Consider the following 16,538-nt stretch of genomic DNA (forward strand, 5'->3'; position numbering starts at 1 on the left):
GTGTATTTCAGCTTACCATTCATAATCTTTTTTGACTTTTAGTGCAAGTTGGCAGAAGGGCTAACCATCCCCCTTGCACTTCACTTCTGTTTTCAAAGTTCCCCTTCATCTTTTTCACCCAAGCACTTCAAACTTCTCTGTGTAAGTAACTTATTTCCATGACATGACTATACAGAACAGCTGCACTGGGAGGTTGGCCCAGGGAGAGTTACGGACTGCATCAATCTGTTGATGAACCAGTAAAGTTGCTTTTTCCAGTTTTTCAAGATTCTATAATAAGAATAAGTTTTCACCTGCACAGGATAGAAAATAGCCTGAAGCATGGGCAGGACATCACTGAAGAAAAAATCCCAGGTTTCAGCTAACGTATCCAGTAGTTTCTGCCCTGCAAAAATGCAAAACAAACTAGTGAACCATTTAGGCTGTAATCAGCTAATTGCAAAGACTAAAACATAAAGGAAACAACGTGAATCTGCTATTATACACAAAGGTGAATCATGTACCAGCTACTATTAGCAGTACGGAATTAGTATTCCTTTTAGTGTATCAGATCATTCACTATTTGTATCTTTTCAGGTGACACATCTAATGTTCTTAGTAAACTCACAGACTTTGACGTTAAAGCTTACTTAGAAAAAAACCATGAAGAGCAAAGAGTAATAGCCCAGGTTACCCCCTCCTCTTCTTGCAGTAATACCTACCTACCGGACAAAGCAATGGAGGACAGCAGTAGGAGGAGGACAGAGCAGGTTAAATGTGGAAGCATTCCTGCAGAGAAATCTCCCCCACCGTGCTTCCCTCTGCCCTGCAAGCTGCAAGGCAGCAAAGCAAACTGCGCTCTGTGGAGATGCTCCACAAAGCGACCCCTCAAACTGATCCCCTCCCTGCATCTCCACTTAGATAGAAAATCTCACTCAAGATTACGGAAAAAGACAATAGTGTTGCGGCTCTATTTTTTACTGTAATTTTCAAAGGATGCAGTCAAAACCTGCTATGATGTGAGTTCCCCATGGTCCTCACAGCAAGGCCAACTCCTCATCCATTCCTTCCCCAGCTGCAGCCACCCAGAAGCCTCCCCAGTGGAGACTGGAGAAACTCTGGCCAGGTCATACAACGAAGCTGGATGTCAAGATCCTCACAGAACATTTTGTAAAACACAGAGGCACATGCAGGAGCCGAGGTCTATGGGAAAGGAAGGCTGACTCGACAGCTGGATGCTGGCTTCAAATCCCTGCTCCTCAAAATTGCCTGTGTGACCTTGGGCAACCTGTTTAGCATCCCTGCGCCCCTAACCCGACTGTGAAAGGAGAGCAATGCTGCTGCAACTCCACCAACAGGTATTATGGAGATGAATACATGAATGATTATGAGGTGTTCAGACAAGACAGTATGACTTATCAGGAAGCAATTTCAATAGTAATCAATCAATATTACTACTGGTGTCAGAATCAGGCATTCTTCTTTATTTTTGTATTACAATGTTATTTAGGGTCTTAGCCAGGGCACATTTTGCCCAGAATTACACACATATCACAAAGAAACACTGCATGAAAGCACCTACACTCAAAGTTAGCCAAGTGCCAAACTTTATTATGGGTTACTTGATCTCCCTGCATTTTTAAGCACGTGACTAATAGCACAGCTCTGGCCCATCTGCAACTCCTGAATTATTACTGGATTGATGACTTTAAATGCTTTCAGTGGCAAATGTGGATCACCATGCTATACTGCAGCTGCTGGATTGTGAACCATACCAAGGTCTTAGTTTCTGCACCACCAGGCAGGAGTTCTCTCTGTCCTACACACTAGTGCACAAGACTAAAAAGGGTGTTCTACATTTCAATTTTTTACAAGTGTCTTGCGTTAGTTCTAGTCAAACACTGCAAGGAACCAGGTCCAAAATTTTCTAGCAGCTGTAGCTGTAATAGTAATAACAAATACCTGTGCTGGTTTTGGCTGGGGTAGAGTTAATTTTCTTCATAGTAGCTAGCAGGGGGTTTATGTTTTGGATTTGTGCTGAAAACATGGTTGGTAATTCAGGGATGTTTTTCTTACTGCTGAGCAGGGTTTACACAGCATCAAGGTCTTTTCTGCCTCTCACCTCACCCCACCAGCAAGCAGGCTGGAGATGCAAAAGAAGCTGGGAGAGGACACAGCCGAGACAGCTGACCTGAACTAGCCAAAGGGATATTCCACCATATGAGTTCACAATCAGCATATAAAGCTGAGGGAAGAAGAAGGAAGGGGCGGGGGGTGGGGTGGGGAGCGGCATTCAGAGTGATGGCATTTGTCTTCCCAAGTCACCGTTATGCGTGATGGAGCCTGACTTTCCTGGAGATGGCTGAACACCTGCCTGCCAGTGGGAAGTGGTGAATGAATTCCTCATTTTGCTTTGCTGGCATGTGCAGCTTTTGCTTTATCCATTAAACTGTTTTTATCTCATCCCACGAGCTTTCCCACTTTTACTGTCTTGATTCCCTCCCCCACCCTACTGTGGGGGGAGTGAGCAAGCAGCTGTGTAGGGCTCAGTTGCTGACTGGGGTTAAACCACGACAGTCCTTTTTGGCACCCAATGTGTTTGAGAAAGTGTGTTTGGAATGTGCTAGATCAAATTTATAGCTGTTATTACTGTTTAGCTATTAATTGGCAGGCTTCTGTGCTTGCCACGGGGCTTGCTTGCCTTACTGTAGAGCCCAGCACTCGTTAGTGGCTGCTTTTTGCTTTCACTGCTTGCTCTACTGGGGGTTAAACCACAACAATACTGTTGCATTATAACTTCCATATACTAGTGTCTGAAACACTCAAGTGTTTCAAAGATATAAATCTGATCATGAAGAAAAAGCTCAACCACTCTATGCCCTGAGGGCAGAGTATTAAGTTAAGTATGTTAGTTGCCCACAAGTTGAGGTTAAGTGGAAACTAAGCCTTTACAAATCTGGCTCCAGATGAGAGTGCTTAGCATTGGTCCTTTCAGAAACTTGCTGCTAATATTGTATGAAGTCAAATTACCCTGTTGAGATAAACATGCCTTTCCTGTCACACACTCTTTTCATGTTGTGAGCAGCTTGTTTTGTGAAGTGATGGATTTCTCTACAGCAGCTCAGAAAAGCTACAGAGTTAACTGCTTTTGCCAGGCAGGCCTTTTGCTGGGGGCTGTGAAGAGAATTCGTATGGTTTATTGATGATGAGCATCTTTCACACGGACGAACATGACTTGCATGTCCTTTCAAGAATATGCCTGGATTACTGTCAGGAAAGTTCCCTACATTTACCATAAGCATTTGCTGGATTCCAGAATACTGGGTTATTCAAATGCTCATTTTAATGAAGCAAAATATAGTCAATTTTTTATGGCATAAAAATGCATACAGTACTTTCCACAGTGTTTCTAAAAGTTAATTGAAACTCCTGAAAGAAATACAAGAACAAAAAATCATTGTTTCAAAAGAAAAGTTAGAATTTTCAAAAACACCTGCAGGACAAAACCCCTCCAAAGTGTGCCCAGAAGTGATCTTTTTTCTCTTTTGAAAACTTCAACACCAACTGGATAGAGAAACTCAAACAACGAAACTCAGGGACAACCTGAGATTTGAGGGGCAGACTGCTGCTGCTGCAGACCCAGGAAGGGAGCCCTGCTCAGAATGGGAGCTCCCAAGATTCCTGTGCTCCCAACTTTGCCCCAGGTGTTTTGGGAGCCATGGGGTCACTGGCTATGGGATGGACTACGGGGTGCTGCTGCCTCTGCTGCCAAGAAACCCAAATCCCAGATTTGGAAACTCACATCCATCAGTAGCCCTCCAGGCAAGCTAACAGAAAGCTGTCTGTTAGAAAGACCTTTGCCTCTGAATGAGATTCCTAAATTAATGGTACCCTCCCTCCTGCAACTTGCCAGTTTTAGTAAGATGACATTTTGAGGACTGACATGGAAAAAACATGGCCTTACTAGCATTTCTGATCATATTTTAAGGGGCAATCACAAAATTATATACCAAATTCAAGACCAAAATAAACTTAACAGCTTGCTGAAATTTTGTATTTGCTAAACATGCTCCTACAGCTGAAATCCATTTAGTGGTCTCACATTTAAATTTTTTACCCCAGCTTTGATCTCAAGCATCAGAGAGAGTATTTCTGATTTTCAAGCTAGTAAAACCAGAAGAAAAAAAGAGGTTGGACTTTTGTTAGGTCTGTGTAACTAATTTGCTGATTTGATACTTAGAAACCACCTTCCTCTGTGATTTACAAATCAGCCATGAAGGCCTCAAGATCCTTACAGCTCGCCTTGTGCTCTCCAAGCTGTTATTTTATATAACTGAGGAATTCTGTGTTCAGCTTAAAGAGTTTGGGTACTTTGTGGGGGGGTATTTTTTTAATGTGAAATTTGTTCTCTTTTTGTGCTGTACAGGACTATTTTCATCAGAAAAGCTGGGTCCCATAGCACCGTCTTAATCTGATCAGCTGTACTGTCAGTAATGAAAGGTCACACTTAGGATTTATAGATAGCAGAAACTAATGGAAACAATTGTCTCCAGGCTACTGCTTGAACAGTATATTTAGACCAAATGGCGTTATGACTGCAGCTTTGGAAAAGGAAAGACACATTTCTTTAAAATTGCTTTAAGACTCCCATAAGAACTTCAGACTGTTTACACAGACAATAATTCCTGAAGATATTCTGAAACCATTTCACCCTCTGATGATGTACATACAGAATCATAGAATCATTTAGGTTGGAGAAGACCTTTAAGATCAGAATCCAACTGCAAACCTAGCACTACCAAGTCCACTAATAAAACATGTCCGTAAGTTCTACATCTGCATGTCTTTTAACTGTCTCCAGGGATGGTGACTCAACCACTTCCCTGGGCAGCCTGTTCCAATGCCTGACAACCCTTTCGGTGAAGAAATTTTTCCCAATATCCAATTTAAACCTCCCCTGGTGCAACCTGTATGCCTACATCTAAGACAAAACAGAATATTTAGCAGCACATCTAAATGCTGTACAATAGCATAGGACAAGAAATGAGGGTGACCGTAAAACAACACATTGGGTGGAGGTTATTCTTGATGTTTACTTCCATAAGCTGACACCTCCAGAAGGTGGAGACAGACAAACGGAGCCTTGACTGTAAAAAAAGAGACAGTGTCTGACCTCATAGTAAGCATGAATCCAGAATAACTCTAAAAACAACCTACAGCATTACTTTGGACTTAGCCAGACACTTCAGCTAACTGGGATCTTAGTACTTAGTTTATTAAGATATCTCAGTCTGGTTTTCCACTTTTCCTTAATATTGAACAGTCATAATTGAAGGAGAAGGAAGTGATCATGCTGGAGGTAATCCTTCCTTTACTCCCTTGCTGCTGCTCTAGGCAATCACCTCTCCTTGATGAAAGCCAATGGGAACACCAAGGCAGGACACAACAGGCTGCAGCAATGAACTGATACAAGCTAATCCACAGTCCTGGGAAGACAGTGGAAAGCATCGCACAACCTCCAGAATGCATTTGCTAGAACTCCTGTAACAGACATAGATAACCATACTAAAATCCAACTTACCTTCATAAAACCGGATCTTGTCCCTTAGAATCACCATGCCTTTTGTAAGCAGCTGATTCTGTAAATAAAATACAGACTACCTTTACTCAATTCTGAACTTCCCTACAGCCATCATATTTCACATTTTGTTCATTCTTAACTTTTGACAATGAAGGAGGTTTTTATTTTAAGGATCACTCATCAAAGGACTCCTCCTGTGTCCATCTTGCTTCAATCACTTAGGACACTTGTCAAATGATGATATAATTACCCACTGCTTTCCGGATACAGCACATACTCTGGGAGGTACAAAGTGCTTGTCAAACTTCAAATGGCTGACAAAGCATTGCACTCTGTCTTAAGAGAAGCAGAAAGAATCCTGCTTCAACAGACAGTGTGTACTTACTGCAAAATGTCTTTCCTATTAACTGTACTACAATGAACTACTTTACTCAGGAACTTAAAATTTTAAGTTAAAAGGGAATGTCTGGAGTCTGCTGAAAGACAGCAATGATATACAGGAACACAGTGACTGCACAAATCTATTCCATGGCTTGGGCTTCCACTAACTATGTATGTGTGTGTATATATATATATAAAAATCCAAATCTCATTTCATTAGTCCATAAATGACAGAACACAGAGAAGTCAGTGGACACCTCCGAATGGTTTCAAGGGTCTCCTGATCAGATTTTAGAGTGGGTCAAATGACTTTGCTCAATAGCATATAATGAAATCTGATTTAAATGAAGAAAACACATGCCTACCTGTAGATATTCAGTGAAAAAGGATCCCAGTTCTGTTTTCAGTAATTGCCTGTATTAAAAGAATAAGAAAAGGATCTGTGTTATCAGCAAATTGTATTAGCTCTGCATTGCATGGAAAAGGGGAAGTCACTAATAGCAAAATATTTTCATATGAGCACAGAGGCTGTCAATAATGCCTAACTACAAATAGAGCAGGCAAGGTCAACAATACCAACAGTCCCAAGCAGCACTTCTCTGTTTTGAAAAAAATCTGCTGTGCTTTTAGATGGCCCAGTTGCACAAATACATATGAAAGGAAATTAAGATTTGATTAAAAGAGGATGCTTTCCATCCTACATCTAATCCTTTTAAAAAAGCTTGAATATGTTCTCCTGCTGTGCCCGGGCTTCACTGGCACCTGGTGTTGCAGACATGGGAGAACTCCTGGTGCTCTTTGTCCATCTGTGCGCCTGAGAGAAAAACCTAAGCACATGGCTGATGTGTTAAGAGACAAATCATCCCTGTCCTGCATAAGCCTGAAAAAAAGAGCTGTGACAAAATGTTTAGAAAGAAATCTGAAGCACAATGATATTCTGTGTGTTTTGCTGCAGGTGTGAAACTTGGCCAGTTTCCATTGAAAGGGTCACGATCTTCCACTCAGGTGACTCATGACAGCTGAAGTTTCATATAGTTTCAGTGAAAAAGCAGGTAGGAATTTAACAGTTTAGGTCTGCCTTTCATGATTCCTCTACATTAAAACCTTCAAAGCAATCTCAGAGAGCAAACCAAACTCACATGCAAAAAATTCCCACAAACAACCCTCAAATTCAGAAGCTGAATTCAACCCAATCCGCAAGCCAAATGTTTGTATCCAGGTAAAACTCACTACATTGCTAAAAATCTTCTTGTCATTTATGTCTCACGCTGGATGCTAGATACACTTCTCTGTACTCAGGTCACTGTTTAGATGCACAAATGAGAGCTTGGAACATAGAAATGTTGCCTCAGCTGGGTTTTCTGAACACATGCAAATCTGGCATGGAGCCCTTTTGAAAACCTGTCTCTGTCTGCTCACCTCAGGTCCCATGATGAAATGAGGTCAAATTCCACTTAAAATCTAAATGCCCACTTCAATTAGGGTAGTTATGTAAATTATATATTCAGCAGCATGTTATCATCTATCCCTTTGGGTTATGTCTTTAACTAACAAATAACTAATTAATCAAATTATTTAATTAGTAAAAAATACACTTCTGATTTGGAAAGTCCAGCGTATCCCTATGCATCATGAAAAAGTCTGCAGCAGTTGGAACTGATGTTTTTAACACCACATGCTTCAGCACAGCCCCTTGAGATCTAAAAGTCCAGGGAAGGGACGAGCAGGTCAATCTTTAGGAGGCTGAAATACAATATCTTATTTATTTGTCCTTAAGCACATGTCCACACTGACCTCACAGCACCCCGTGGAAACACTAGGCATAAATGAAATAGAAAATAAACAAAAGGAAAGTGGTTTTCAGATACTCCTAAGCATCAAAATCCTTTTCAGCTAAACGAGATTAATTCAGACAAACTATAGACAAAAAAATTCAAAGCCAGATCAGGATTTAGCCACAGGTCTCTCATTGCCATGAATGGCCATTGTATGGCTAGCCACCTTGGCATGCTGTTGTAACACACAGGAGAGGACAACCCTTGCAGTGCCCTGACACCCCATCCTCAATGGTACCCACTGACAAGCCCTTGGCAGGGGTTCAAACCCACCTCCCCCAGAGACTGTTGAAGTCTTAAAGCCTTAGGAGTATGTCAATGAGTACAAGGATGCTATAGCCAAATTGTGGCATGCTCACTCAAAGTGGAAATACACTGTCCAAGTGGTGTGATTTTTTTCTGGATGACAAGCAATAGCACTAAAGGTTTTTCTTACTTTGAGCATGGATAGATAAACCATTTTTAGGTTAAAATAACAAGAAAGTAGCAGTTTTGAATTCTCCTATGATAAAGACAATTTATTCCCAGATATCTCTTTGTGCCACTGTTTCAAAAAAATACTGATATTTTATGCTGACAGGTTTTGCTTAATCTTCTATCTTCTCCTCAAGCTAGCAGCTCTTTGAAGTCTAGTCTTGGATTCCTCATAGTCTTGAACAGGTGATTTGCAAATATGTTCTCTTTTCATATTTTAGGTTCTACTGATAATTCTTGGCATTTAGAGCAGGAAATAAGAATTATGTTCCACTTATCCAACAATTATCCCTCTGATAAAACAAAACCCCACCACATTTCCATTTTTCAGCTGTGAATGAACTAAACAACCAGCCTGTAGTTAATTATATGCACTGGAGTGCATCACACCAAGCGGCACTATGGCTACATTAGCATCTCTGTTTACAGGGTAGAAGAACTGACAGCAAAATTAATGCCTTCTTTTTGAATCCCTAATAATAAAGATACTTCACACTACTTAATTAATTTCTAGTGAAACAGTGAGGCCCTGAGGCCACATCAGAACACTGGTGTTTGATGTTCTCTGTACCCATATTCATTTAAAACAGATCCACAACAAAACTGAATCTAAGACACTGCTTGCAATTTTTTTCATCCTTGCTTAACTTCCTTTAACAAAAATCAGTTAGGTTGTCACCTGTCAGATACTGGATAATTCAGATTACTGAATAACCTTATCTCAGTATGTGGACATCATGGTGGAATCCAGCAAAAATCTGATTAAACCTAGAAGAGATCCCTGATCAGACAGCACACCTCGTTTCAAGCACATCTGACTTTAAAGCCAGTCATTTTGTATTCCTATGAAGCTTATATACCATCGGTATCAGATCTTCATTGCATGTTTAATGACTTCATAAATTAAGATGATAATATAAATTCACATAAAATATTCTAAAATAGCTCCTGACTTTTTTGTATCTTCCTGGTGCTGCTGCGTTAGTTGACTTTGAAATGAACTCTTGCAACATTACTCAGAATGGAAAGTCTAACACTGTATAGTATCTGTTAAATGAAGCAAATGGAAACAAGTGATTTTACTGGGTTTGAACTCTTGCTGCGAAAGAGGAAATGCCACTAAAATGTGCTTTGTTTGCATGAAATCAGTATCCTGAAACTCAGAAAAGAGGCAGCTATAAATATGTATTAGCTTTAATACAGGACATCCTGCTTCCACTGTGTTTCCCTTTCCTTCTTTTTCTTCCTTGATTTACAAGTTGTGTAAATAAACACTTTGAAACGACATATGGTACATGAAATGCAGAAAGGAAAAAACACTATATGATTACTAATATCACACATACACCAAGAGAAATACTAAACAGTAAGTATATGCATATGGATTTTTATTACCTGAATTTTGAATCAATCCCCTATTAATTCACCTAGCAAGGGCTCAGAAGTAGTAATGTACAGGTCACACACTGGTGATACTCGCAGTCACTGGAGTATCTTCTCACAACTGTACTGTACCTCATTAGCTTTAGCAGAGTTATTCAGGAATTACAGCGATGTGAAACAGACTCAAATCACACACTTGCTTTATTGGTAATAGGGCTTCTGTGTGGTATGTAACTCCACATCTAAGGCCACTTTCTAATGCCACAGGAATGCCAGAATGGTGTCAAAAGGCATGGGTGTAAATGAGTGGCAGCTTTTATGAGCCAAACCTGGAAGAAAAGTAAATGGTACTGTACAGATTTGTATCCACTGATATTTTCTTAAATAATCAGAGCACACATAATCAGGGTTCAAAGCCTCAAGATGTGTGTTCAGAAAAGGAAGTTACACGTTATGTTTGCACATATGTGACATACAGTAGTTGAATATACGTGACATTCCTGAGTCAAAACGATGCAGATATTGCAGGCATAACCTAACTTAAATATTTACACTTGGTCTGTGAGTCAACATGGATATTCAAGGTTTAATTCTGAAAGGTATCCCAGAAGCTGCTCTAATTAAAGTGGTAAAATAAAATAACTTCTTTTACTATCCTGTAACTGTTGAAAAAATTTACTAATTCTAGCCATTTACCTGAATGCTTCCACATTCAAATTCTGCCCAGTGGGAATAACAGCTATTTGTTTCTTTTTATTTATGTACTTGTGGGGAAAATGCATCTAAAACAATCGTAAGGCAAATACACGCTTGTTCAACTTCTGAGGTCATGTTTATGAATCAGACATTTTTGCATTCAATAATATTAACCCAAAGAAAGTTATTTTGAATTAAATAACAATAGCAGTAATCCAGATATTTTTGGTATGTGCCAAGTAAGTAATTTCTTAGTTAGGTTTCAAGCTGAATTTAAGGGAGGCAAAAGGGCTTTGGTTGCAAATAATCAGGAGGCTCCAAAATGTTACTGAATGTGGTTGGCAGTAAAATGAAGCAAACAGCAGGAGTGCAGTAGCTTCTGCAAAGAGCCAGTGGCTGCACGTGTGTAGAGGCATGTTTCAAAAATACCACTACCATGCTCTCCTCTACAGACAGATCTTTTGGCTGCTGTGTCCTCTTCGCCCACTCACAGTTTTCTCATTTTTTTTTCTGTAAGCGAAGCAAGCAGGACACACATAAGAAGCTTTACAAAACCAAACTCGGTTGTCACCAAGAGGGTGGAAAGCTTTTAGCAATAAATTAGAAAAGGCTGTTCAAGCCAAGTTGGAGGCAAGAGGGAACAACCTCAAAGCAGCAGTAGACAAGAACCAGTCTTGAAAGCTGTGCTGCATCTCGCCAAACACTCATCCCAGGAGAGTTACGCTGCTCATTTACAACAGCAGCTTTCTAGCCTGGTCTAGATTTCACAATATTTTGTCCATCAGCTCAGGTATGAGTCGCCAGGCATTCTCCCCGAAGTGAGTGATCAGCTGAGCTAATAACAAAGCAGCACTATCCTTACCCTAACAAAAAGAAATGGGTCTATCATACAGCAGCAAAGCCTATCATAAAAAGGCAAAAAAAATCAGTCTATTTGCAGTCACTTGCCTGTTCAGTTGCCTGTGATGTTGCAATAAACTCAACACACCTATATCACTGTCTTGGTTTCAGCTGGGATAGAGTTAATTTTCTTCTTAGTACCTGGTGCAGTGCTGTGTTTTGTATTTGGTGTGAGAATAATGTTGATGGCACACTGATGGGTTTGGTCATTGCTAGGGAATGTTTACACTAAGTCAAGGTCTTTTCAGTTTTTCTCAGGCCCTGCCAGTGAGAGGGCCGGAGGGGCATGGGAAATTGGCAGGAGACACAGCCAGGACAGCTGACCTGAACGAGCCAAAGGGATATGCCGTACCATATGATGCCATGCTGAGTATATCAGCTGGGGGAAGAAGGAGGAAGGAGGGGACACATTCAGAGTGATGGTATTTGTCTTCCCAAGTCACTGTTACATGTGATGGAGCCTGGCTTTCCTGGGGATGGATGAACACCTGCCCGCCAGTGGGAAGTAGTGAATGAATTTCTTGTTTTGATTTGCTTGTGTGTGCGGCTTTTGCTTTATCCATTAATCTGTCTTTATCTCATCCCATGAGTTTTCTCACTTTACTCTTCTGATACTCTCCCTCATCCCACTGTGGGGGGAGTGAGCGAGTAGCTGCATGGTGCTCAGTCACCATCCAGGGTTAAACCACAATGATTACCAAGCATCATCATGTTGCAGCATTTATACCCAGGTAAATGAAAGCAAAATCTAGGCACAATTCACCAAATAATGTCTATCTGTCTATCTTCTGTTTGTTGGTTCATATAAGATTATATTTGTCTCTGTCACATCAGCAGGTAATTTTTCCTCTCCTGTCCCTCACCACCAGATAAGCATCCTGAGGCAAATGCTTTGGGCCAGGAAATCTCAGCCCAGAACTACCATTTTTTGTCATTCAGATAAAGATGTAGAATCCTAACTGCACTTACAGTAATAATGATCAACCATTATTCCAATAACTAGCTCAAAATGATTGATGGATCATGGTAACTGACAGCCACCCTAGAAAAGCTATTCTTTGTATGTCATTTTCTCCCCAGAGAAGTACGATATAACTGGAGAATAAGATTATTTTCATTTCAAAATGACAGAGAGGGGAAAAGAGAGATCACAGGCCAAATGCCATTTGCCGGGGCTTCTTTGAAGATATTCCCACTATTAAAGGAACCAGACTGGGCCAGCTATCCCAGACCAGGAACTACACACGGACCGATAACCAGAGAGTATCTGGATATCCTATGGATTTTGTCAGACTCTGGTGCCTGGATAGAGTGGGAATATGCAGTAAGGGAAAGCGAATCACTGAGACTCTTATCAGAAGACAGCCAGGAAATGTAATAAGCTGTCTGTCTTTCTAAAGTGTAGTTTCTTTTCTATCATTTATTCTTCAAAGTGCTGGGACAAATTTCTAAAAGGAAATCTGCTACCTTGCCATTGTCAGTGAAAGAGGGTTTATTAAATAGTAATATATGCTATAAAAAGTAGCAAAAGGTGAAGTGCTGTGTAAATTCAGATACCAGCTTACCTCTTGGTAAACTTTTCTTTGCCACTATAACTTAAATAATTCAAATGGTAGGATTTTCACATGTTTTTTTCCAGGAAAGAAAGAGTTCCCATTATACATCTCACTGGTCTATATTTAGTCTGTTACACACAGTATCACGAAAGTATGAGAAAGAAAGAGGAACCTTAAGGTGCCTTACTCAGGTCAGCGTGCTGACAAGACAGCTTTGTAATGTCTACAGCATATTCAGCCTATGTCAGGCAGGACATGTTCCCTTGCACTGTCGCACTGAGCACTTGGAGGCTTTACATCCTCCATGGATGCAAGGGAAGCACCTCAGAGCTAGGCTGGCACTTACGGAAAGGGCATCGTTGCAGTGAAATAGGGCTGCATTACTAGAAGGATCCAGGTTTTTCTCCTTAGTTTTCAATGCAGTACATCTAGACAGACTGAAATAATCCATCCTCCCCACAGCTGAGTATCTCCCCTGCAGAAGGAGGAGCTCAGCTCTCACTACGCAGCGAGATGTTGACACACATCAGCAACAGCTATTCACTGAGGCCAAACTGACTGTACTGGCTGAAACTACCACTGGGAAAAATCTCCACGTAATACTGCTGTAGAAGCTTTCGAGTGTGAGTGCTAGCAAACAGTGCTATGCACGCTGCCTAATGACACCTTGTGTAGAGTCAAGTCTCTTACCTGACTCCTTCATTGAGGTTGTAAAGTTCATGGTCCGGGAGACCCTTACGCTGGAACACTGCTATTACTCCATTGTGGATACTGAAAGAGGACATTAGAAGTCATTAGCACCCGATCACATTTTAGAAGGGTATCACTTCCACATTAAGCCTAACATCTCCGCCTAGACACTGCAGGACCTTTTTAAAAGTCATAGGTGACTTATGGTACCCCATCCCAGATGCCTTAAAGGGAATTATTACCTAGAAAATAGATTACATCTTCAAAAATCAGTTCCTTTTGATTTTTTCCAACTTGGTAATTTCAACAGCTGCACAACTGAAATAAGTAATTTCAGAAAACTCTGGCTTATATATTTTAGGTGTTTTAAGTATATTAAGTATAACTTTTCATATATTCATAGATTAAATATATTTGAAGTATTTAAAAGTATATTTTTGTCTCTATGGCTCATCGCAGAGACAACTAACAGTTTCACTGTAAGATTGGTGATGTTATTCCCAGCATTGTTGGCATATATTTGTCTGAGCTACGGTTACTTGATTTCTTTATCAACAAATCAGCATTTATCCAGGCTGGACACTACATCTGATGTTTCACTCACAAACACAGCATCCTTTTACTAGAATGTAATCTCAAGAATTGTTAGTTCTTAAAAAAGCAGAAGAAACACTGGACAATTATGAATTTTAAGTCAATTTAACTAATCATTCATTTTCAAAAATGAAAGAACAGAAAAGGGGCAATTGGTTACAAAGACTGTTTCCTATTACCGCTTTCTCATTTCTCAAAGTTTTACGCTCTTGCTTCAGCTAAAGGAAAATGAAGGCTGTACTGAAAGAACAACAGGTCTAGAGTTTCTAAGACAGACAGTGAGACAAGCAGCTATGTGCTCAGCAGAGACCAACCACCGTCCTACAAAAACGCTCCTTTCTCATTTTCAATGCAATTTGTAACTTCTGCAAGCAGATCTTGCTTAGAGGTGGTGACTTTCCGCTGCAATCAGACACAACCAAAGACAGGATGGAGACGACAAAATTCTCTAGCCAAACAGGAAGTCATATACCCAACACTGTCTGTCCCTGACGTGTATGGCCACCAGTACCGTGTATTCCAGGACGCTGAATGGCAAAAACCTGCCAGGTACTGCAGGTACCTAGCAATCCACATGCTTAGCAGGGATGCTTACTGGTCCCACGAACTTAGCAAGACTGCACCTCAAAGGGTTACTGAAATAAGTATGTGCTTCAAGATGAAGCTCTGAAACACTCCTGAAATACACCTGACACAATTAGTTTGATGACACATCAGCCTAAATCACTGAGCTTAGGTCTGAGGACAAAGGTAAAGAAATGCCAGCGAAAGGTGAGACCAAACCTGTTCCAGCATTAGTGGAAGGGAGTAGAAGTCTCCTTCCCCAACCTGGTGCCACCTTTTATAGCCTCACAGTTTGACATGCACACAGGTGCTTCAGCTTCCCAACACTAACACACAAGAAAGTAGCCTTTATCCGCTCCACTGCTTGTACTGCTGCTACTCAATTTCCAATATGACTTTTACTGAAATGACCATTCCCACTGCTGGCAGTGACTACAAGTTATTTCATTTCTGTCTGACTCAGTTACACCATGTGTGAAATAAAGATGATGAAACTGACGACTAAAGGGTATTTTAAGATATATTTATGAAAATGGTAACAAAAGCAATGAGTGTGATTATTAACAGCAGGGTTACATGCTATCATTTTAGCTGTTTTTTCCTTCTTCCCTCTCAACCCTACTAACTGCAAAGAGAAAACACAGATTTTGGCTTGTGGCTCTTCCTATTCAAAGTTGCACCCGAGAAAGGGAGATGACATCTTAAAGCATATTACAAAAAACATAGGGCAGAAGTCTTCCTGCTCTGCACTGTCTCTTTGGGTGTCTTGTTCTACATTCCACCTCCCAGTCTGTACTCAGCCAGAGGAAGGAACAGCAACAGCTAGCCTCAAGGATGCTCAGGAGGTGTATTTAGGAGCCTCCAAATTGAATCTCACCCCTACATCTACTGAAAAGATCTTCCAAGAATGAGAAGCTACAGATGCACATTCCTCCTGGGGATATGGTTTTACCAATGACTCTGCAATATCATTTTTCAGAGCTTTGCAGCTGACCTCCCCCTGCTCACACTGCACTGGAGTCTGGTGCAATGAAGCAGCAACCAGCTTTGGAACCAATCTGAAGGTACAAGGATTTGGGGTTGCCCTGTCTTGTGAAGGAAAGCTAAAAGCAGTATCTGTTTGTAAGGTCTCCCAGAGGGAGGAAGCCTGATTCCTACTAGCAGCCGAGCTTGGTCAGCTCTGGCCTAGTGTCTGGAGCCAGATCCAGCCACACGTGGCTGCTCCCACTGCAAGGGGATGTCATTGCAGGCACCATGCCAGGCGACAGTGGAGTGTGCCTGGGGACCTCAGGCACTCACGTTAAATCTTCCCAGGTCCACTGTAAGACAATCCCTTTCAATGCTTGCTGGGAGCTGAGGACTGGGCTGGAAGATAAACCTGATGCTATTCACTGAGAGATTCAAAATGCCAGGCACACAACGCTGAACTGCAAAGAGATGCACTGTTAGAAAAGCTCAGCCATGTTCATCTGTGGAAAAAGGAAATTAAAAATGGCAGGTGAAGGATATGACCCACTCTGGAGAAATACACAAGCAGATAAAAATAGGAACCATAATCCTCTTCTCTCTTTTGCTCCTTTGACGATGTTTCCAAAGTGTTAAGCACCCCCCTCACCATGGTGGTCCCTCTTCCCTCCCTACACCCACGTGCAAAGATATATATTCATGATCTAATCAGGCTTATTTTGGCTGGCTCAAACAGACACACTCAATTTACGATTATTTGAAAATTGGCAGCTAAATGTCTCTGGTATACAGTAAAGCGACTTGGGTATTTTAATATTATGAGTAATATGTGAAGTACGATTAATGTAGTGAATAAAACAAGCAGTCTTTACATGCTCTTCTGATTCGGAAATGAACTTTGCAATGTTCCCTGCCAGCCTTCTGCAGAGAAGAATGACT

The 16,538-nt window shown here is 41.0% G+C and overlaps 1 protein-coding gene across 10 annotated transcripts in view; it reads right to left on the reverse strand.

Annotated features, from left to right (window-relative positions):
* PRR5 (proline rich 5) overlaps positions 1 to 16,538 on the reverse strand; it is a 94,204-nt gene that overhangs the window by 30,835 nt on the left and 46,831 nt on the right. For 7 of the 10 annotated variants that reach the window (XM_055711111.1, XM_055711108.1, XM_055711114.1 and 4 more), the window contains 4 exons: positions 13,476 to 13,556; positions 6,307 to 6,355; positions 5,561 to 5,618; positions 294 to 385 (listed from right to left, as the gene is read on the reverse strand). In XM_055711111.1, coding sequence (XP_055567086.1) covers positions 294 to 385; positions 5,561 to 5,618; positions 6,307 to 6,355; positions 13,476 to 13,556 — 280 coding nt within the window. The remainder of the gene's footprint in view (positions 1 to 293; positions 386 to 5,560; positions 5,619 to 6,306; positions 6,356 to 13,475; positions 13,557 to 16,538) is intronic. The other 3 variants (XM_055711113.1, XM_055711116.1, XM_055711115.1) reach the window with 1 other exon arrangement.

Source organism: Falco cherrug, chromosome 5, assembly GCF_023634085.1.
Source record: "Falco cherrug isolate bFalChe1 chromosome 5, bFalChe1.pri, whole genome shotgun sequence".
In the NCBI taxonomy this organism is placed as follows: domain Eukaryota; kingdom Metazoa; phylum Chordata; class Aves; order Falconiformes; family Falconidae; genus Falco; species Falco cherrug.